Genomic DNA, 23,670 nt, shown 5'->3' on the forward strand with positions numbered 1-23,670 from the left:
GTATTATAATATATTTTCTAGTTATTAAAAAATGGCTTAATGGCCTGACAGCAGTTGAGTAAACTGCAAACAAACATAAATAAGATGATAAACCTGAGTAAAAATCAACAAATGCTTACAAATTTTAAACTTTGATTCATTGTGCAGTCTCATTTTAGGTGAAGATTTAATGCCTGCAGGTTTTGGTACTTTTTAATGTTGAATGCAGGCATTTCCTTCATGTTTCATAAGGCTTTTTTCTATCTAGATTATTGTTCTCCATGCCCTTTAAAACTTGTAGGCCTCAACTTCAGTGACTTTAAGTCCTGTTTACTTCATTGCTTGATGCTATTCTAAACTGTTTTAAATGTTTCATTGGAGAACGTGGGAGTCAAAGGCAGTTCCAGGTTGTCCCTGGAGAAACAAGTTCAGGAAGAAAAGCAGAGTATCTCCTGCTTTTGACACATGCACTGTTTTCATGAAGTAGCATAGCTGTCTTTGTAGTACTGCATATATCTATGCAGGAATTATTAATGGTTCCCTTGCCAGTGTTATCCTTTATGTAATTTAGTCAAGCATTGGATATCAGCCTCAGAACAGAGTAACTGTGTGAAATGTAATGGGCCTGTGTTAGACAAAATGTCAAAATAAATGATGTAATGGTCCCTTTTGGCTTGAGTCCAAGCATCTGAATCTTAGCCAGCTTGTACTTGGCTATCTTTCTAAGGATCGTTGCCAGGTAAAACTGCTGTCCTGATAGTTGTATTTGTTTCTTTTTCCTTAGCAGTTTATTAGTAAGCAGTAAAAATCCAGCTTGATTAGCACAGCATTTAGTTGCTGCTTGTGAAATCTTACTTCTTGGATTATTTTTCTAACTGTGGCTAACAGTTTAAAATTTTAAGCTGTAAATAAGTAAGCAAGGGGAGGAGAGTCTGTGAACTAAAACTTCATAAAAGCAATAGCTTGACAGTTCTATTGGCTTTGTGTGGCAAGGTTTTGGTAGTGGGGGGGGTTACAGGGGTGGCTTGTGTAAGAAGCTGCTGGAAGCTTCCCCTGTGTCCGACAGAGCCAATACCAGCCGGCTCTAAGATGGACCTGCCACCGGCCAGGAGCACAGCGCTATGAGGGCTGCTATGGGGAGTATTAACTCCATCTCAGCCAGACCCAATACAACAGTTTAGTGATTGTTTTGCTCCACATGATTTTCATTCTGGAAAAATAATTTTTTATCTCCAGAAATTTTTTGAAACTGAGCTAATTATATTACATGGTGGGAATGCTTTCATTTTACATCTGATTTTTTTTTTTTAACTTAGGTGACTAATTCTTACATATGATTCTTCTAGTTAATTATGAAGGCATTGTCAGAAACCTCACAGTAAGTGTTATCTGTTGTTCTAGCTTAATTTCTACTGACATTTACAGTTATTTTATAGCATTAGCTGTTTACTGTGCTACTTACATAGCATCTGGACTTTGAATCAGTGACCTTCCATGTGCTATACAGTTAACAACAACAGGAGTAGTTCCACGCAGGGGAAGGGAAGGTCAAAGCTGAGTAAGGTGTCATATGGCTGTCTGTGGTTGTGCATTAACTAAGGTTTTGTGTTCATTTCTTTTCACTAACTCTTAGATAGCACTGTATCATGTTGCTTTTCAAACTGGAAAACTTTTGTATCTGGACCATGCTGGCTGAGGGCCAAGTCAGTGTAAAGCTCAGCTCCATTTCCTGGGCAAGCATAAGATTTTCTTGTCCACACCTTTTTGATAAACAGCTTTGAGAGAGGTTATTGATTATTTTTTTTGTCAGTTCCAGCTTAAGGAATTTGCTTTTCTGCTCTATACCTGGCTTCTGTCTCATCTCTGCACCACAATCTGTTTGCCTCTCAGTTGTGAGGCACCACTGTTGGTGAGAGCTATGCTGTTTGTATAGATGACTTCACTATTCAAAAATTCTAATATTACAGTAGAGGGGTTTTTGTTTGGTTGGTTTTTGGTTTGTTTTTTGTTTGTTTGTTTTTTAAATCCTTAATGGATCTTAGTTGGTGGAAAAAATGTATTTGTCCTTGAGTGACCAATCTAAAAACCCTTTGAATGTCTGTTACTTTCTGTATTACACAGCTGTAGAATTACTGCACTGGATAGTCTCCTACCACTTGTGAAAGTATCATGATGTTCATGTCTCAGTGTAGTTCTTTATTAATTCTAAGCAGTACTGGTTTTGGTTCTGTACAATTGTAGGCTGTAAGAAAAAAGAGTAAGTTATGTTCATAATCCAATATAAATATTCTTCTAATAACTGTTGAATGCAAAACCAGTCAGTATTTGTTATTTAAATAGTTATTAGTATTTATGTCCCAGACCATATGACTCCAAACCTGATGTAGTCCTGTTGTCCTTAGTGGAAGTTATTGCAGACCCTTAGCAATTGAATGCTTTAACTGTGCGTGACATAAGCAAAAATTTGGTGAAATGTACACTTTATATTTTAATTTAAACATTTCAGTGCATAGAACCAAATCAGCCTTTCAAAGCTTATATGAAACAGCTGCTACCCAAGCGTTTCCATTATTCCTATAACGACCGGATTGAACCATTGCACTTTTATTTAGACTCCCAATGGCAGCTTGCTAGGTAAGTTAGTTTTCAGTACTTGATTAAACAGCAAATGATTTCTTGTTTTCTTATAGCTTTTATCTTCCAGATGCTTAGAGTTCAGTGATAGCTATTGGAGTGTGGTGGTATTGTTTGTCGTAGCAAAAGGCATTGCAAAGAAACAATGCATGCTTTTCTCAACAGTTTTTGCTGGCTTGAGGAGGCTCAATTCTAAACTGGCAGCTATAGATACTCTCCCTGCTGAGTATGCAGGTAGCGGCAGTCTTTGTGACACAAATGTTAGAAACTAAGGTCCCCTTTGTCAGATACTTGAGCACATCTTGCCATGCTTTAGGAGTTTCCAAAGTGAGTCATGAAAGCTAAGCATGTGGATGACTACTTAGTTGAATCAGTCTTGTGAGTGATCCACTGGCATACATTGAACTTACTGAGCCCACTATTGTTAATTACCCTACATGTTCTGACCAATGAATTTACAACTCCCGATATAATGGCATCTGCTATAATAATATAATTTTGAATGCCTCTGTGATACTCCAGGGCTTTAATCATGAAAGAGTTTTTCTGTCTATGTATTCAGTAGGTCCTGTTGTATAACACCATAAATGCGTGCAAGTCATGCAAACAACATTTGGGTTACTAGAACTGTACACATCTAAGTAATAGGTATGGACCTGGCATATGTTGGAGATTTGGTTTTATTAGACTGTAAGATGCCCAGCTGAATGCTCTAAATTACATTAGAGTTTTTATTAAAAAACAACACCCCCCCCGCTTAAGAATCTACTTATATAAAGTACTGCAAAGTTCTGTTACCCAAATGACAGTGAAGTGAAAATCTCTTATCCTGAGAACAAACATTTTGTTCATCTGTCATCTGATATTTTACTTTAAGTGACTATGGATACTTGAGAAGTCCAAAGGTATAACATTTGCAGAGAAAACTATCATTCTGATTTTAAAGGCATTCTCTTCTAGAGCTTAAAGACTTTCTATTCCCTATGGACAATCCTTTAAATCTTTTAATAGACAAGTAAACAATGCATCACTGAATGTATTTTATACTGATATGGTTTGTAAAGTGAGTTATATAAACTGTGGATTTTTAATAGGAAACCGCTTGAGATTAAAAGCTGCATAGGTGGATTCCATGGCTCAGACAATCGCTTCCCCAGTATGCAGGTGAGACTTAAACTTATGCTAGCTCTTATTTTTAGCTTCTTCTATTTCTAAATGTGTTTGCTGGGGTTTGAGGGTTTTTGGGTTTTTTTGGGTTTTGTTTGTTTTTTTTTTTTTAAGATCTGTGACACTATTCCATATTTAATCTTCCATGATTTGACAATGGAAAACCTGTTGATAGGGTACCCAGTAATGGGTTACAACCAGCAAGGCCACATGATGCCAAATGCCAGCTTAGTATATTCTCTGTCTGCTACAGTTTAACTGTGTAAATTTTTTTCAGTAGGTTGACTGTATTCAAACGTTTTGCCAGACTTGGGACTGTCAGTTCATAGCATCCCTAACTGGTCTTGGAACAGATATAACTTATCCTTCTGAGGCTAACATTATAGCAGCATAAACTTCATACTCTTAATTACCTAGTTCAGCAGAAAGGAGGTACCATGTTCCTGCCTCATCTGATTCAAATTAGGCTTGTTGAGTAAATTATTAGCCTACAGATTTTAGTATCAACAGTTGCAGAATGACAGACTGCATTATGCTTTAATCTCAAAAAAACAAGTTAGAGTTGAGTTTTTGGCCTCTGTTTTTGCCACACAGCTATGAAATCTGAGACAATTGCATTGTTTGGAAAGAGCTTTGAGATTTACCCAGGAAGATGCCATAGAGTGCAAAGCATCTGTCAGTCATTCACTATCTTGATACCACAAATTGTTTCACTTAATTAAAAATAAGCTCAATATCTCAGGATAAGTTTAAAAACAATCTTTTTGTCAGCAGTTGAGTTTAAGCACTTGCTGCCCATGCCTCCTTGTTCTTATTCCTGCAACAAACCCTGCTCTATGCTAGTGTAAGCTTTGCGTGGCTGCAGTGTTAAGTAGGTCGGGGAACTGAACCAGAAGGAAAAGAGCCAGCAGGAAAAAAGAAAATTTGTTGAGTTGGCTGTGTTCCTGGATCAGGTTCACTGTATGGCTACACAATAGCTTGTGCCGGTACAGCTCAGGAAGTGGTGCAAGAAGAAGAAAGAACAGCTGCAAACCGGTCATAGAAGCCTAGGATGTTGCCATTGCTTAAACCATTTAAAACATTGCTACCAACAAATGTTTTTATAGCCTTAAGTTAAAAGCTTCCAAATTGTTTACAGGGCATGAAATGTGATGGTTGTTTTGGCTCACCATTTCCATTAAATCTCTTAAAGCATTTAAGAAAATTAATTTAATTTCTTCAAAAGCAGGGAAGAGCAAGGGACTTCATAAGTGGCTGAAGGTGATTTTTTAAAAGCAACAATGAGATAGAATCGTGTTTCCAATACTCTTTTACTACTTTTTAAAATTATTCTTATACAATTACTTTTCTTAAGAAAAAAAACCTGCTTTTGACTTGATCCATACTATGTTGGTAAAGTAAAGGTTAAGTTCTTGGAAGAAAATGCCCTCTATGAAGATATTTTCCATTTCAACTTGTCTTAAACAGAGTTCCACTGTACTTTTCTTTGTAAACCCTAGGCTATCTTTATTGGTTTTGGACCAGGATTCAAGTTTCGTACTCAAGTTGATCCATTTGAAAACATTGAAGTATATAATTTAATGTGTGGTAAGTACAATTGATGATGGGGGACATCTTTTGTTCAGTGAAATATAGTATCTTTTGGACATTGTAAATCTTCTAATAACAGATTTTTAAGTGTCCTTAGAAATTTGTCCTTAAGACTTGCTGCTGATCTTCACAAATGAAAAGCTGTTTGCTTTTTCTGAGAAAGGTCCAGCTTCTAAATGACTAACAGCTGTTTAGGATCTACTGATCAGGCCACCTTGTATCTATCCTTTCCACTGGTCACTCTCTGTGTTCCTCTGGCTGCTTCAGAGCTGCCACTTTGACTCGCCACTACTAAAACTGACGACTACACAATCTCTCTACCATCAAGAAGAAAGGATATTTCTCTCTCATATCTAGCCAGAGGCTTTATCAGACTAATCACTCAGGTGACCTTATTCAGGCAGAACAGTATATAACAAGCATAGTAATGGGTATGGGTACAGCTGCCAGGCAGCTCATTTCCAGAAGGTCTGAGTCAGTCACCCCCTCTGCTTTTTATGCACTTGAACAATTCCTTATATTGTCATGTGTTTTCTTATTTGTTGTTTTCCTTTACCATATTTTTTAGTTACTTGATATAAATAGGGTTTGAATTCAGATAAAATTTAAGTTTTTTGGTTTTGTTTACTTGATTCATATAATAAACCCTCTCCCAAGTTCATCATTATATGTGTCCCTTGTTTAATTTATGTATTGTATCTTTTAATACTAGATTTGGATGTTTCCCTGTCCATTCTTATTGTGTAATACAACAGGTGTTTCAAATATGCTTTTTTTTACTGATGGGCTGCAACTCTCTTGTTAGTTTGTAGCCCTATTGCTTTGGAGTCTCACCCTAGAGCTAGTTGTCTCTGCCATAGTCAGGTTTCCCGTTTCTCACCCCTCTATGATGTCACTCTAAAATTCATAATTGATTTCTATTCCATGCACTCTGCTTCTGCATCTGAGTATGACAGACAGCTCGCTCCGTATACAGATACTCTTCACTTTATTTTCTGACACTGTACAGTACACAGCACCAGAGAATTGGTGTTTCTGAAAATTAGATGCCTTGTGGCCGTTTTTCCCCCTCCTTTCAAACGCAATGTTACTGTGACTCCTTGTTCCTTTGTCCCATCTTTGTTCTGTATTTCATGGTTTCTCCAAAAGTCTTTCGCTAGTCCTACCACATTCTGTTCATTTATTACCCTTGAGGTCTTCACCTGTTTTCCATTATTTCCTGCCTACTTCTCTCTTGCCAGGACCTATACTTGCTCTAACATCTGCATCTGTGAGAGAAAGTATTACCAAAGGGTTTGATCCAGGAAACACTTAACGGGAGCACTGCACATGCTTGAGATCAGTGGCGATATTCAGGTATACCACATTTAAACCATGTGTTTAAATTCTTTGCTGGAATAGGAAACAGGCCATTGTCAGGAATTGTGTCTCTCAGCCTTGTATGTTTTGCTGTCTTATGTCATGGTTGATCTTGAGCCACCTTATTGTGCCCCCCTGACCTGTTCTGTGTATGCTGCATGGGAGGGGTAGAGTCCTTACTGGCATCTCAGTGAAGCAAGTTCAGTGACAGATCAGGTGTTTTAAGTGCAGTCATTGAGGTCTAGATTTCCTCCATACTGTATAGAAAGAATTAGAAGAATAGGACGTGCAAAAGCCAGCACATTAACATTCAGATAGAAAATTAGGTGAGGCAATTTACTCAACCTTTTCCTTGCCCATGCCTTTTTCATCTGGAGGGAATGACATTAAACATACGAGTGGCACAGTGCAGGGAGAAATGTGTTCAATTCCCTGTGTAGGAATGGAAGTTCAGCTCTAACTCTTGTGCTGTAGGTGCTTGATCTAGACACCAAGCTTTTGGATACAAGTGTGTCTCATCACCTGCTATGTTTTGAAAAAACCTTATTTCATAGATTCAGTATGAGTTAAGTGGAAGAACAACAAATCTATGAATGCTAGCAAGGATTAAGCATGAAATAGGGCTTGATCTATTCAGTATTTAAGGTGTCTGAAGTGTCTCTGAGCATTGGTGGTAGGCAGCTTTTAGCTGTTTGAGTTACTTTAATGGCAGAGATTTAGGTGTTTGTGGGGTAGAGATGGTTTTGTGGTTAGAATACTTTGGTGAGAATTTTGAAGCTTAGCATTTTAGACCTAAGTGACAAGCAGAAACCTATATTCTGTCTAGGTTCTTTTCCAGCTTTACCCTTTAGTGATGCTGTTGTGGTTTAACCCCAACCAGCAACTAAGCACCATGCAGCCACTTGCTTACTCCTTCCCCATCTCCCTGGTGGGATGGGGAAGAGAATTGGTGACAAAAAAAGTAAAACTTGTGAGTTGAGATAAGAACAGTTGAATAATTGAAATAAAATAAAATATACTAATAATAATAGTAATGAAAAGGAAGATAACAAAAAGGGAGAGAGATAAAACCCATGAAAGACAAGTGATGCACAACGCAATTGGTCACCACCCCCTGACTGGTGCCCAGCCAGTCCCTGAGCAGGGATCTGCCCCTCCTGGCCAGTTCCCCCCAGTTATATACTGAGCATGATGTCCTATGGTATAGAATCTCCTTTTGGCTAGTTTGGGTTAGCCGTCCTGGCTATGTTCCCTCCAAGCTTCTTGTACATATCCTTGCTGGCAGAGCATGGCAAACTGAAAAATCGTTGACTTAGGATAAGCACTACTTAGCAACAACTAAAACATCAGTGTGTTATCAACATTATTCTCATACTAAATCCAAAATGCAGCACTGTACTAGTTACTAGGAAGAAAATTAACTGTCCCAGCTGAAACCAGGACAGGTGCTTATTAACTGAAGCTTGTGTATTTAATTTCCAAATAATTAAAACAAAACCCAAAAAGCCCCTAGACTTATTCCCCAAAGCTTCAATGTTATGTAGTCGCTAGCTTCCTGTGTTTGAATTCCCATTCTGTCCCCCACTGCAAGTTTGGATGCTGCAAGTTCACTTCCCTTCAGATGTAAGCCTCTGTCACTTTTTGCGCTTGTTCTGTCCCTCCTTACACGCAGACTAATACTATCCTGAGCCCTAGCTAAGAACACGTGTGCTTCCTTATAAAGGAGTTATATTGCTTTCTCTTTTGGGTGTTAGGAGCAGCAAGCAGTGCAGCTTTATTGACTCACCCATACTTGTAATCACAATGCAAGTAGTAGTGTATTACAGTCTTTCTCATCCTCTTAATATCCCTTGAATTCTTTCATAGATTTGCTTGATTTGAAACCAGCCCCAAACAATGGAACTCATGGGCGCCTAAACCATCTTTTAAGGAACCCTGTTTATACTCCCCACCATCCCAAAGAAACAAGCCATCCTTCAGAATGCTCTGTAGTAGGACAAAGAGCCTTTTCAGTGAGCCTTGGCTGTTCCTGCAGGACAGGGGTAAGTACTGAAATGGTTAAAGTTGTGGAAGCAGATGTCTGTGGTGTATTCAAAGAGTGAAACTCTGGATTCTCCAGAGTATATCTTTACCTGCTAGTTTTGCAGTCCCCTACTATTGGTTTCAAAATCAAATCTTGCCTGGGGTTAGTGGGTATTAGCCTGTATTTGTATATTCATTTTTGCAGTTTGCTTATGTTAAGTCATATCCAGCTCTGAAGAGCTTGGAAGATGCCACAGAAGCAAGCTTTGATGGGGAAATTCAGTTCTTCCTTGCTTCACTTACTTTTACGGAAGGGAAATTTCAACATATGTTGTGTGTTTGGGCTGTGGTTTTCAAGGCTGTAGATTTACTTGTGGCAAAAATTTGTTTCTGCAAATTCTCTATAGCCCCTCTCCAGTAGATGTCAGTGAGTTCTGTATAGGGATAACTTGTGAGGCAGATGTTGCATTTGGTACTTTAAGTGTAGTAGTGGATCATAATATGGTTTGTAGAACACTTAGTAGAATCTCACTGGTTTTGCTTTGTAATCATAGGGCTTGCCAATCAGGGATTTTCATCAGCGTTTAAATCTCACTGAAACAGAAGGTAAGAACTTTAGATAGTAATATAAAATTGTAACAAAAATGTAAGAATTATTAAAAAATATAGAATGTTTGATGTCTAAACCTCTGAGAAACTCTCAAGTACATGAGGTAAAATTTCTTTGAAATACTCTCTGGGACCAGCTCTGAGGTTTGAGAAAAAAATGGTTCAGTAGGACTGTCTGAAAATGTGTATCGTTATGCATGTGTCTTTATGGCACATGTATTATCTGATATTTTTTAATTTTCTAGCACTGAAGTAATGAGCATTCAAGAATGGGAAGCAAAAGTGGTGTATGGGGAAGTATCTGATAAGAAATCCCTGCAAATAGAGACAACACAATGGCAGAATACTTTTCATGAAGTGTAAGGGATATTTTACATGTTTGAGTTGTTACATGGTCTTAAGCTATTGCTTGTTTTACTTACGCTTTATTTCCATTCTTTGGACATACACATGCCATGTTTGAGCTGCGATTTCTAAGGCTGTAGACGTGCTCATGACTCTTAAAACAAAATAAACTATTTTGAGCATGAAGCAGGTAAGACAATAAGTAAAACATGAAAACCGTAAGTCAAAATGGAATGTAGTCCTTGGTCCTAATACCTTAAAAGATGAAATCAAGATGATTAGGCTGTCAGAAATAAGCTGATAGAGACCTTGCCTTGTGTGTGTTCATGAAACCTTGTTTCTTACACAAACTCTGTATTTGGTGACACCCCACTGTAGCTCACTATTAAGAACTGGATGTAAATGCTCATTACAGGCAGGATCCAGTACTTGCTGCTTATTCAGGGCTAACTTAAGGCTTCTGTTGGTTTGTGTAGGTTGCCCCGGCACAAAGAGCAGATAAAGCTTTCTTGAATCTTTTCCAGTAACGACAGGGCATCTTTTTAAAATGTGTCTCAGAAATCTTTTAAAATAACTTTCAGCGTTGTAACGTCATGAGAGCAACAAAATGAAATCCAATTAGTACAATATGGTGTATTGTAAGCATGTAAGTGGTTTCACTGACACAGGCTTGGCTAATGTGTAGGTGGATGCCAGAGTGCCTTGCTGAACCCGGCTTTGAAGAAATATGGCAAGGCCAGGCACAGTTCCGTATTGTAGAAATAGGAACCTAAGGCTTTAACCTACGTTTTTGAAACAGTAGGATTTTGGCTTGGATTATCAGTGAGACCTTGCTTAGCACTGGTCTTAATAGCAGTAATTTCCTTATAAATTATATGAATTAAGCACTTATTAATTAGATATAAAAAGCATTATCATACAAAAAATTTCTAGTAACCAGCCTAGATGCTTCTTAAGACTATTTAGAGTTTATTAGTTACCTCAGTTTGCATATTGTCTCATTGATTGTCATAACTTGACAGCCTGTAAGAACAACAAAATATTAGCTGCATATTTAGTTTTATGAAGAAAAAAAAAAAAGAATTGTTTGCCTTTTCCCCCATGGGTGGAGAAATAAATGGCATAATCTTGACTATTTTTATGTTGTGGCATTACAGTGGAAAAAATCTGCAGCATTTATTGCTCAATTTCTTCCCCATTTAAAACAGTTGCCTTGAAATTGTAGTTACGCATAATTTGTGGATGGTAGTGACCTATCTAATGGAAAATATACTTTGACACCTTCTTTATAATTCCAGTCATGTAATGATTGAAAATACTTGCATTTTCAACAGCAAAGTAATATTTTTGTTATTCTAAAATATTTCTATGATGTGCTAGTTTTCCTCGTTTTTTATTTTACATCAGAGAACTTGAAACTTGAAAACTTTTGTTTGTTTCCAGTTGGCAAAATTTTAAATATTCAATGTTTTGATGAAATCGAAGTCTACCTTAGTGGTTAAAAACTGAAACTTTCTGCTGACATTTGACTACAGCAAATGATTGCAAGAGCACCTGTTTCCTAAGACTCTGTTTTGTTACTTTGCTTTTTCTTCAAGATAAATGGTAGTGACTCTAAAGTAATTCTTTTGCTAACTCTGCTTTACTTTTCAGCTTCTGTCTAATGACTTACCCTCTGCTGACCCCACATAACTTCTTTCTGATACGGTTTTAAAGGAAAGTCTTCACTCTTCCATTGGATCCAGTAGTTGGCAATGCCTTAGGCAAGGGTCTGCCAAAAACTCTGTGCAGTGTCATACATAAAACATTTGGAGACATCTTTCTCTGTATATAAACTTTCTAAAGAGATGTGGTCCATGAGAGAGAAGGAGAAGGAAGGTTTTGTGACTATCACACTCATTATAAAGCGAGTCCTTGCACATCTGAAAATCCAGCCAGTACTTCATTGTATCATTTATTTAGATGTCTATATTTCGTAGTCCTTTAAATGTCACTTTTGCATGTGACTTTGTGGTTTCTACTAAAATAGTCCCCTCAGTGGATTTCAAATCACCACAATTGGTTACTGTCCCATCTAAATGTTACATAGAAGCAGATCCCACATTATATACTAAATTGAAACATAAAGTCGACAAAGACTTTAACTTTGAAACTTGGATCCATCTCCTGTTTCAAATGGCAAAATGTTTTGTTTTAAATATAAACTTAATTTGTACAGTGTAAGTTTAAATGATTGCTTTGTACTGGCTTTGTCATTTAATTTATTGCCTTATAGAAACTCTACCTTTGATATAAGAATGAAATTTTTTTTTGTTCCGTTACTGTGACTTCTCTTTTATTTGGCAATTGGAAATTGAGGCAACCTTAGCTGTATAAAAGAGAAAGATGCTTAACAACCAGTATTGATTGAAATGTAACAAGCACTATTTCTGCTGCAGTTAAGAAGATAGAGACACTTACTTTACCCTATGGACGGCCCAGGGTTCTGCAGAAGAGACATAGTTACTGCCTCCTTTACCATTACCGCTATGTGAGTGGATACAGCAGGGAATATGGGATGTCCCTGTGGAGTGCGTACACTGTTAACAAAGATGTAAGTATATGAAGAAAGGTTAGAAGCAACCTTGAAAGGTAAAAAGCTTGAATGTCAGTTATTCCTGAACACTTCTTAGATCTCATGATATTATCTCCCAGGGAACAAAGTAGAACCACATGAGAGAAAAAGAGGAATTTTGTATGAGCTTTTCTTCGCTTTCCTGTATTAATAAGGATTGGCTTTGACACTGTCCTGTTTCTTGGAGTGAGCTGCAGTTTTGCCTCCAAAGTGAGCAGATCCACCAGGATGTGAGGACCCTATCGCCACTGATATAGAAGCCCTATGAGTCTGCACTGGGCTACTGCTTGGCAGCGCAGGTCTGCTATAGCAGTCTGCCAGTGCTGTCCTCAAAGTCTGGTCTCAATGCAGGTTTTGTGGTCTTAAAGCAGTGTTTGTAATGTAGCAGGATCCTTTTGAAAAAAATAATCTCAGGACTATCTTGAACGATTCATGCCCTGATCCAGTCCTTCTCTCAGAACATTGTCCTGATTGGGGGGGGGGGCGGGGGGAAGAGGTCAGTGGAGATAAATCTGGCCTTTGCTGTCCTGAACCCTATGCTAAGATGCACGTGTTCATGCAGAGCACTGATCTTGTGAATGAAAGTGTTTTTCAAGTTGGCCTTTTCCATTCAGAGAAAATTTAGAAGCCACATCATGCTTAAAAGGAATTAGGACAGTAGAGGATGCTTTTCAGTTTGATTATCTGGGAATCATAGGTTTTAAATTTAATTATAACAGTCACTATTTAACTAAACTCTGGCAACATTTGTTTGATCCTAAATATTTTGAGGTTAGTGGCCTGAAGCAACCAGTTACTCTTAACAAGTGGCCCAGTAGAGAGAGATGGCTAACAACACATTTGGCTGCCACTGATTCCTAGCCTGAATGAACAAGTACTTTTACAGTAGATCAGGTTATCTTTAATGGGCACCTCTAGGTTGTCTTTTGGAAGACATTATTCTCAACTCAAGTAAAATACTGCAATTCTGTTCACTTTATTTCCAAAATATATGAAATGGATGGGAGTGCTTGTTTTCCACTGACAAAAGAGGAACAATTCTTGCATCTTAGTTAAGTCCCTTCACACTATTAAAGGTGGTTGCAGCTAAATATTTAGAGTTCTGCAGTCCCCCAGAGAGAGAATTATTGTAAGTCAGCTATCTGTTTTACCAATGATTCTTTCTTCTTGTTTAATAGGCCAAATGGGTTTCTGCTACAGAAGATATCTCCAGCTGTTTACACAAGGATGTTCGTATTTCTTTTAATCATAACCAGACATGTTTGTTTTACAACAATCACCCTCACCTAACTTACGGATTCCTTTCTCCTCTAAGTAAGTACATTGCCTTCATTGTACAGCATACCTGATTTAAATAACTTGTAGTAGGTGTAGTCTTTTATAGATGTTCTTGATAACTAATCGGAGTACAAAGCAGTAGTTCCTGAATTGTTGCAGTTCACTTCAGCATATGAGAAAGAAAAACATTTTAGGCACTTCAGCAGTTGGTGGGTTTTCCAAGATAAGGTCATTTAGTACTTCCTGAAAGCTTTGGAACTTGTCAGGTTTCTAAAGTGGCATCTTGTAGAAGAAACTGGAAGGAACATGTAAGCCTTGTGTCAAGTCTGGCAAGCTAGTAAATTGTAAATTCACCTTGTATGACAGGTGTTAGTTGGAACTATCCAAAGTAAAATTTAGGGATGTTTTGTGAAGTAAAAAACTGCCTTAAGTTTATTTTCTATTTGAAATATACTGTTGTGTGTCATATGTGGTCTTTACTGAAGCAATTCAGCATTGGTCTGAAGAATGTAGCTCTGATTCTCAAACATATTACAAAATACTTAACTGTTTAGAATTGGTTAAATTGTTTGAACTGTTGCAGACCTGATTTGGAAGCATTTTACATCGACTTTACTGCATAATGTACCAAGTAGTAGGTTATTTAAACATCCACATCAAGTTTAATTTGCAAAGTTCCAATAGAGCTCCTATTTTTATGCCTAGATTTTGCAGTCAGAACAAGTTGGTCTGACACTCATGAATTGAATTTTATTCCCTTCCCCATAATTCAAAAGTGTGTTCTGATATTTTTAAATCCCATGAAAATTTGTCCACTGTATATCTGACAAGTGCAATTACTGTTGCTGCTTATAAGATTATTTTGGATGGGATCAGCATGTACTGAAGTTAGCACTTAGACCCAGATCAGCTCTACCTTAATGTTATTACACTGATCTTTAAAATGCAGATTTAAAGTAACAAATCCAAGTAACTGATTGCTTTTTTGTTTTAGATTTCATGATAGGTGAAAAGAAACCTCACTATGATGCCTTGCTTACTAGCAACATTGTGCCAATGTATCCAGCATTTAAAGGTATTTTATTTGTATGCATATTTTGTGTGTACAGTCGAATATAAGAAAGACTACTGTTTTTTTGCTTGCTTCCGAACCATGCAAATGATCCCTGGTACAGCTGCTTCTGTAAAATAAGACCTCCCTGACTGTGGGCTTCTTAACCTCGATGAAAAGTTCCTTGAAGTAGGATTATCACTTGTGAAAAAGGCCCACCATTGTGAGCTCCTAATCAACTGGCTCATTACATGGGAGCATAGTATAAATGTCTCCATTTACTGTCTGACACTTTTTTTTTTTTTTTGCATTTTCCTACCTACCTAAACAGGGGTTTATACTGCATAACTTCTAGAGAACCCAGATACTACATATAATTATGAGTTAAATTTATTTCCAGTTTAGGAATGTCTTCTAAACTCAGATGAGTTTCCAGGCAGGAATCTAGGGTCTTGATCACTAAGGAAACAAGAAAATAATCATGTCTCTAGTAGAAAAGGGATGAAGACCTGGGCTTTCCTGGGTGAAAGGGAACATGAGATAGTTGGCTGAAGGAGATTAAGCATATTCCTGGTGAAAAAGAAGGATAACTATGGCACTTCCTCTGGACAAGAGATGTCCTGTTTTGTAACAGAATAGGGATCAGCTCTTAACCGTAATTAAAAATATCATTGTTGTGGTTTAACTCTAGCTGGCAAGTAAGCACCACACAGCTACTCACTCACCCCTGCCCCATGGGATGGGGGAGAGAATTCAGGGGGGGAGTAAAACATGTGGGTTGAGATAAAGACAGTTTAATAGGACAGAAAAGGAAGGGAAAATGCTACTACTACTAAGAGAATATACAAAACAAATGATGCACAATACAATTGCTTACCACCTGCTGATCAATGCCCAGCCAATCCCTGAGCCACAGTGGCCCATGGCCAACTCCCCCCAGTTCATATACTGGGCATGATGTAATATGGTATGGAATATCCCTTTGGCCAGTTTGGGTCAGCTGTCCTGGCTGGATCGCCTCCCAGTTTCTTGTGCACTCCCAGCCTCTGCTGGCAGGACAGTATGAAAAGCTGAAAAGTCCTTGATTTAGTTGTTGCTAAGCAGTGTTTATACTAAAACATCAGTGCGTTATCAACATTATTCTCCCTAGCTTACCATGTCTGTTTATACTCCACTGAAAACTCTGCAGAGTTGTATTAACAGCTTCTACCTTGGAGATTGTTTCCCACTTCCACTACTGTGTTTCAGTGTTATGGAACTACTTCCATCAATACCTGCTACCTAAATATGCTGCAGCCAGGAGTGGTGTCAATGTAGTCAGCGGTCCTGTGTTTGATTATGACTCTGATGGGCTCTATGATACCCCAGAAAGGGTGAAAAGGTGGGAACTTTTCACATTCTAATCTTTTGTTTCTTTCCTCCATTGCTGGTGAAAAAGTAATTATGATCCTTGTTATTAAGGAAAGCATCTTGCAGAGATGGGCCATTGGCAGGTTATGTCAGTTCAGAGACAAATGGCCCTAAGCAGATACAGAAATATAAAGCTAAGAAATAAGCAACAAGCATAAAGAGAAAATGCACCCTCAAAATGTGTTATCCTAAAACCTGAAGGTGAAGTGTAAGAGAAGCTGATGCATGTGGAAGAATGTCTGCTAGCCTGAAATCTTATGACATTGCCTCTAGGAGTGGATGAGGCAGGGGCTTATCCCTGGTGTCGTAGTTGACACTTCCTTAGCTGGCAGTGTTCTTCTACAAAGTTGTGAGTTCAAATACACTAGTTAGCAAAACTGGCTCAAGCCAGCAGGCAGACAGTTTTCTGGGCTCAGGCTGAACCCTCCATCTACTCTGTATTCTTACATATTTTTATGATAAATCAGTTTGTTGTTATACCTCATCAAACTTGTTACTTAGATCAGCCTACAAGCCAAACTTGATTTGAAAAATGGTAATCTGGAATTTTCCTTCCAGGCCTAAGCTTTCTTTGGGCTAAATAGGTGGATTGCTAAAATTGATATGCCAGAATATAGCTGATTGCTGTCATTTAGTCTTTGTGCAAGTATGATTTGGTAGATTTACAGAAAGATCTCTTGTGTTTCAGACACCCCAGTAATTCAGAAGTTCCAGTTCCAACTCACTTCTTCATTGTGCTGACTAGTTGTAAAAATACTTCTGAAACTCCTCTGGAGTGTGAAGGGTCTCTAGATGCTTTGTCTTTCATTGTACCTCACAGAGAAGACAACAGTGAAAGCTGTGCAGTAAGTAGTCTATTCAGTCCCCATAAACACCTGAAGTCAGGCTTGACCTTGTTTTGCTTGGATGTCCATGATTAATTAGAGACTATGAGGACTCTATCCTCATAGTAGTCTATCATGATCATCTTGAGAGAGAAGACAATATTTTTGTAAACAGAATTATATTAAAGTCCGTATATATGCTCAAATGTGAAAATAGAAGTTCCCTGTTCAAAGAGCAAAACTTAGAGCTAGCGGGGTAGAGTCAGAGTATGTTGAGACCATCAACGTGATACATACATAGACTTCTGTAGCACAAATATACAGTCAACAGCTGAGAAGGATGAAGAGCTTCTAGGAGAAGATAAGCCATCCAGAAAGAAGGGTCAGTGCTAGGCCAAATGCATACCCAAAAGGAGAAGACACAGATGTTCCTGAAGAGCAGTGGCTCCTTCTAGTTCAGGTACCTTGGCATTGTGATGAGAATGCACATAGCTACACTCCATGTAAACCAGAACAAAGCATGGAAAATGTCAGCGAAGAATTATACAAGTCAATGCCCAAGTCAGACAGCTCTCAGAAATAGTTTTAACATAGAGATGGTGGATAGATGCTGGACCTTATCTGCCATATCCCCATTATCACTGGTGCAGCTACAAACTCTCGATACTTGAGGAAGTAGCAGCAAGTGCTAAGTTCAGGCAAGCTTATAACGATTTATAATCCAGTGCTCACTGTTTTAGATGTTTGCCAACAGTTACTGCTTTGTGCCTTTATAAAACATCAAAAGGTCTTTTGCTAATTGATTAAATGTACGTCAGAAAAAATGTTTTACAAACCTTTTTTTTTTTTTTTTTCTTCCTTTGTCCCAATAGGATGGCAAGTCTGAGTCTGTGTGGGTTGAAGAGAGAATGAAGTTTCATACAGCTCGGATCAGAGATATAGAATTACTTACTGGTCTCAGCTTCTATCAAGACAGAAAACAGCCAGTATCTGAGATTTTACAGTTAAAAACATATTTACCAACTTTTGAAACGGTCTGATTTTTCCTATGGAATGTTGTTATCCATTTCACAACTGATTTGTAAATAGATTGTTTTTAATTAATGTAAACTTTTTTTTAAATAAGCTGGAACATTTATTGAGAACTCTTGACCAAAACGCCAGTAGGGAGGAGAGTGGGTGCCATATTTGTATCTCAGGGACTCCTGATGGACTATGTATGTAACATAGGCTGGCAGCTCCTTTCATTCCCATTTGAATGTGGTAGAACCCTGTCCATTACTAAATGCTAACAGCATTTGATCATCATAGTCTGAGACACGAACAAAAATGTTATCTTTTGTATGCACTAGAGAGGGAGAAGTTTATAAAGTATGGGTTATGATCAATATTCTACTTCAAAAATATAGATAATTACCCAATACAGTTCTGAGAAATAACTACATTCTTGGTGACTGTTGAAATATAAACAGCACCTCTCACTGCAGGTTTTCCTTGAGGTATGAATTACATTCTGAGCTTTGGGTCTCATAAAATAATGCAGTGTTATGGTGCAAGAAGCTATACTGAGGTTAGTAAAACTGGTAACTGGAACTTCCCCAACACAGAAAAGAGCCTGGCTAAAGGAGTTCTGTTACCTGGGAGGCCTTGGTATGTTGCTGCCCTCTGGTGTCTCCAACACTGAAGGAGAATTTGATGGATGTTGTATATGCATCCTTGAAATGAGCAGGTATAGGATGTATCAAGTCACTGCAAATCAGAAGAAATTAAATCAGGAATACCTCTGAGCTCCTAGAAATAATTATCTTTCTTCAAATTAAACAAATTTGAAAAGATTTTGCTTCTTCAAAACAAAGATGTCTTTTTCAATTTGGTGCATGATTTTGTCAGCTGTGGTTTTGAAATCCCATTTTTGTCAAGAAAAGGTAATTTTGCACTAAGAATGTTGTCTTAGTTAGACTGCTAAGTTGATCTTCTCTAATTGCACATCTCATCACTACGGTAAATGCCCACAGGCCATTCAGTTGTCCGTTGGCAGCAAATGATGAGATCCTAGCTGCATTTGTAGCTGTTCTTAGTGCTACATCATCCAAATTCCAGCTCACATAAGTTACCCATGTTGAATGCAGATGCTGCCAGATGCAAGTTCTGAAGAAGCATGTAATGAACTTTCTTGGAAGCTTTCAGTCTACACAAACAGCTGCTACAGGCACTCAGGAGTGTAGGAACTCCCTCCTTTTCCAGTACACATGCTATCACCTTTGTAATTCTCCCACTCTCTCTCTAAAGCTGATGAGCCAAAATTGGCTCTGTTACGTATGAAGTTTGGCATAGTCAATTACACATTTATGTTCTTTTCATTTAAAAAGAAGAAAATACATCATGCACAAGTGTGTTAGAAGAATGAAGAGCCTGTGACTGAGCAGAGAGGCATTTTACCTTACAGCTTGGTCAGGGGATGTTGGAGGCTGGATTCAAAGCCTGCTGAAGTTGGTGGAAGCTTTTCCATTAACTTCAGTTTGAGTGGGCTGAAATCCTGGGACCATTTTTTCTTTTAACCAATTGTATTTTCTTGATCTTCTGTTACAAGCATGATTTTTTTTTTCCTAAAGTAGTTTCACTGTGTGAAATTTAAATGTGTTGTAGCAACCTCACATTATGATATGACTGTGACAGCATTATTCAGTGTAACTGCTTTGTAACATTGCCTGTGACCAATAAAAACATCAGAAGTAGTATGCTGTTCCTGACCCTTTCTGTACCAAATGCTACTGGCTAGTTAAACACTGGTGCAGATATAGAGCACTATTTCACATTATTTTTGGGGGGTTGGGAGTGGGTTGCTTCAATCCCTGCTCTTTGAGTTGAAGATAACTTCTCCAACTGGAAAGTTGAAGTTACATTCATTATTGGAAGGGGAAGATAGGAAGAAAGATGATCAAAATGTTCTTAAATTTTTTTTAGAACTGGTACTGTCTCCTGAATGGACGTGACAGATGTTAACATCTTCAGAAAGTGGAGTGGTGCCAGTTTCAGTTAAGAGGCAGGGCTAGCCTAGCTCCTGGGTAAAGATGGAACAGGATAGGCTCCAAGCAGATGACTGCTGGTTTGACCTAGGAAGGATTTTTGGAAGGGAGAGGGGCTGTGAAAGCTGTTATTATGGTCATCAAGAGAGTGAGTGGCCGAGAGGGGTTTGGGGTGTGGCTTTGCCAGAAACTGGCAAGTTAACTTGACAAGGAAGAGAGTTATCCTGATTTAATCTTAGTGTAAATAGTTTTGCTTCTTTTATTTCTTCATCTTTGGTGTTCAGAAACATTTGTAATGGTGGTGTCAGAGCATTGTGAATAAATGCTGGTGCTAGTCATGGTATCCAGTGGCTGGTGATACCCCAGGACAGCAGATACTGGGTTGTGGTTTTGAAGCCCGATGAGCCCCAAAGAGCATGCTACAGCCACCATCAAACTCATAGTTCTACAAAAAACCTACAGCTTTGTCTATCTGGATGTAAAATAGTTTGTTTCAGCTGATGGATGGTATCAGAGCTCCACTGAGCATTCTTCGGTGAAGCTGGAAGGTGTCATAGCAACACTGTCATGACATGACTGTCAGCATTATTCAGTGTAACTGCCTCTTAATGTCAGCTGCTGTGTAGTCTGGCCTTCTTGCAGGTAAAAAAGGCAGTGGAGGGGCAGAGTAAAGGTCATCAGTCTGGATGTGCCTAGCAGTGTTGTGTGTCACCAGGCATTCTCAGGGAAGGCACCAGGAGATGCTGTAGGCTGCCGTTGGTGCCCACTGATACAGGGAAGGTGCTGACCAGTCTCCATCTCCTAAGCAATGGTGTTTGCTCAGGATAAGGAAAGGGTGGCTGAGGCAGAATGTGGTAGGAGTCTTCACAGATGTTAAAAGGTTGTTCCAGGGTGGACAGAGCTAATCTAGTCCTTGCAACTGTTACATTCAGGAAGAAAGGAAAAAGGGCCTGAAGTTGCAACAGGGGACATCTGGGTTAGATCATGGGCTGTCTAACTGGGATGAGTTAAGCAGTGGGGTGGGCTGGTTACTTCAGGAATGAAATGGGTTGTGAAATGATTTGGGGCAGGCAAGCCTTAACATACCTGAGAAGCTGATGGCTCTGTGATGGCAAAGTAGGAATGAGGAGTGGGGCAGAGGACATCTCAGGATGGTTTTGCTGCTGAAGAAATGCATGTGGAGTTGTCCCTTCAGAGGTATTCAGGCAATACAGATTTGTATCGCTGGCTGCTCCCATCAGTAACTGTGAGGTAATTCACTTGACTAATGTGTTACAGGTTTCTCGGTCTTTTTTTACCTCAGGATCTCCTGCATTTTGAGAAAATGAAGCAATATCTAACTGTCTGTATTTGAGTTGGGTCTGTTCTGGCAAATCTGTTCTCGACAAATTCAGCACCCACTAAACCACTGTGTTCAGCCCAGTGCACAAGAGCCGTCTGCTAACAGCACCTGCCAGAAGCTGCCCTGTCTCATCCGGCAAGTGGGTGGCCTGGGCTTCTGCCTTCCCTTAGTCTGAGAAGATTCAAAGTACAAAATTATCCCTTTAAATACAAGGTTATAAACCAGGCTTGGCAAGCTGGGAGAAGCTACCACTGGGAGGGCACCCACTTTTCCAGGAAAATGAGATTCATGGGGATGAGAAGAAAAGAAGGGATATAAAAGAAAGCGTAAATCTCTGTGGTTAGGGCACTCAACTGGGAGGGAAGACCTCATTTCTGACCTCCCTTCTTCCAAGATCTGCTGCAAACCTCAAGACTGTTGCTGAGGAGGCACCTGTGCCAGGCTGCGTTGCCCATCGTATCGCTCTGGGGTGGATGCTCAGGGGTGATGGCACTGTGAGGGACCTCTCCTCTGCAGGGTCACAGGGCAGCTGCTGCAACACTCTGTACCCACAGCGGCACCACTAATGAGGTTAGGAAACCATCCCAGGGCTCACGGTGAGGGCTATACTCGGCTCTTTTACTGCCGTGCTGTGGTAAACTGTTTTTACTCCTCTGAGGCATTCAGGGACAGAGTTAGCGTGAGCCCAGCAACTTACTAAAGCAGAAGTTTCCAAATATTTTTGTTTGGATACCACCATTGCCAGTGGCAGCAGCAGCAATGTCTCCTGCTTACCCTTGTACACCCTGCAGCAATGTCTGGGAGGTGTTGGAGCACCACACTGAGGTGCCTTGTGTATCGTGAGCAGTACGTCTACCATAGTTCGGGAACCTCTATATTACAGGAAACCAGTCCAGGTTTGGCATCCTGTGACTCAGACTCCCTTGGAAAGGAGTTGAGTCCCTCACTGAACCGCTGTGAGTCACCACACTGGCCTTGAGCCTCAGGAAGGGCTGCTATGGAGACCATGGACAAACTTGCAATAATTATGGAAGCCTGGCAACAGATTTTAGAGGATGCCATTGCAAATTATGATATTCCTCTTCAGCCACAACATGTGTTAAATTTGTGTTGCCCTTTATTGCAGGTTTAGTCCTTTCTATTTTTATTTGCTTTATTTCAGCAGAGAGACTACAGCCTACAGCGGGATGGAAAAATTTTGAGTGGCCCCAAAGCTCCTGACTGATCTCCCCCTGATCAGAAGACAGCGGAAGGGCCCTTTCGTCATGCCTATAAGGCACATATGCATGGCTGAAAGTCCGTCTAGATGGTATGAGACTCTGTGTTCGTGGCACTCTGGCAAAACTGCGCTTCAGCACCAGCCTCTGCCTGGGGCTTGAAAGAGAATTTGTTTGTCTCTTTGTATCTCTCTGTGCTGGAGGCCTTACCTTTGCCATTCTGCGTCTGTACCGGAGCTTTGAATTTGTGGGTGGCAAAAAGTGTGCTGCTTGAGGACGATGAATTCGCTTTTAAATCTTGTACCTGCTGGCTGCATAAGTTGGTACAATTCACTACAGAATTTTAATTATACTCTTTGTTATAGTGCTGTATATATGTTTAAAACTGTACCTAGTCTCTTTAAACTGGAGAAAGGAATGACATACACTTGCTTCTGCTGTTCAAAATAAGTTGTTTGGGGTGGTGCAAAGTTTGATAATCATGTATGGATGCATTTTACTTTAAACAAATACTGAATGCAACTGCATTTGCTGGTGATATCTGGCCCTCTTCTGGTCTGATCTAAGTGGGAAAAGATCTGTTCTCTTCAGTGTACATTTTCTAAGGAAATGTGGCCCTGGGACAGTAGAAATCCAGGCAAATCACGTGGAAAAGAATGGGCTTTCCTAGGCTTTTTATGAAATACTTCACATTCTTTTAATTAGCTAACACTCCTACTACAATTTTTAGAGACCAGAGCACTGGGAGGACTCAATTACTGCCATGTAAAGAATAAAAAAAATTCTGCAGAAGGTGGTTATGCTACGACTTCCTATGACTGAGGAAGGTTTTTTTCATATAAATTATTGTATATCCTGCGTATCAGACATGCCAGTGGAACTTATTACACTGCAGATGTTAACACTTTTCTTTCCTTGTACAAATGAGCTAAAATCACATAAATGTGCATTGCTAACTCCCACTGCTGGCTTCAACGGAGCAAAAATGCAGTGTGACTCTGTATCAACCACTTCATCACTGCGGGGAATAACTGTTCTTGGGATATCTTGCAGAAATGGATGTAATCTTGGAGCTTGCATAATATAAACCGGTTGTCCACAGCTTTCTGCAAAAAAAAGGAAAAACAAAACCAGCAAAAGCATGAGCCCAGACCCCTTGCCCCCATATACTGCAAGATCAGAACACACTGCAGCCAAAATAGC

General features: G+C 39.2%; 1 protein-coding gene across 2 annotated transcripts in view; it reads left to right on the plus strand.

The window, feature by feature from the left end:
* ENPP1 (ectonucleotide pyrophosphatase/phosphodiesterase 1) overlaps positions 1 to 19,617 on the plus strand; it is a 58,728-nt gene extending 39,111 nt beyond the window's left edge. For both annotated transcript variants that reach the window (XM_052784373.1, XM_052784374.1), the window contains 12 exons: positions 1,326 to 1,357; positions 2,486 to 2,613; positions 3,708 to 3,777; positions 5,280 to 5,367; positions 8,596 to 8,771; positions 9,306 to 9,357; positions 12,144 to 12,298; positions 13,498 to 13,633; positions 14,592 to 14,672; positions 15,897 to 16,029; positions 16,747 to 16,903; positions 17,755 to 19,617. In XM_052784373.1, the coding sequence (XP_052640333.1) occupies positions 1,326 to 1,357; positions 2,486 to 2,613; positions 3,708 to 3,777; positions 5,280 to 5,367; positions 8,596 to 8,771; positions 9,306 to 9,357; positions 12,144 to 12,298; positions 13,498 to 13,633; positions 14,592 to 14,672; positions 15,897 to 16,029; positions 16,747 to 16,903; positions 17,755 to 17,922 (1,376 nt within the window). In that variant the 3' untranslated portion in view covers positions 17,923 to 19,617. The remainder of the gene's footprint in view (positions 1 to 1,325; positions 1,358 to 2,485; positions 2,614 to 3,707; positions 3,778 to 5,279; positions 5,368 to 8,595; positions 8,772 to 9,305; positions 9,358 to 12,143; positions 12,299 to 13,497; positions 13,634 to 14,591; positions 14,673 to 15,896; positions 16,030 to 16,746; positions 16,904 to 17,754) is intronic.
* The last annotated feature ends 4,053 nt before the right edge of the window (positions 19,618 to 23,670 follow it).

This window comes from Harpia harpyja, chromosome 4 (genome assembly GCF_026419915.1).
Source record: "Harpia harpyja isolate bHarHar1 chromosome 4, bHarHar1 primary haplotype, whole genome shotgun sequence".
Lineage (NCBI taxonomy): Eukaryota > Metazoa > Chordata > Aves > Accipitriformes > Accipitridae > Harpia > Harpia harpyja.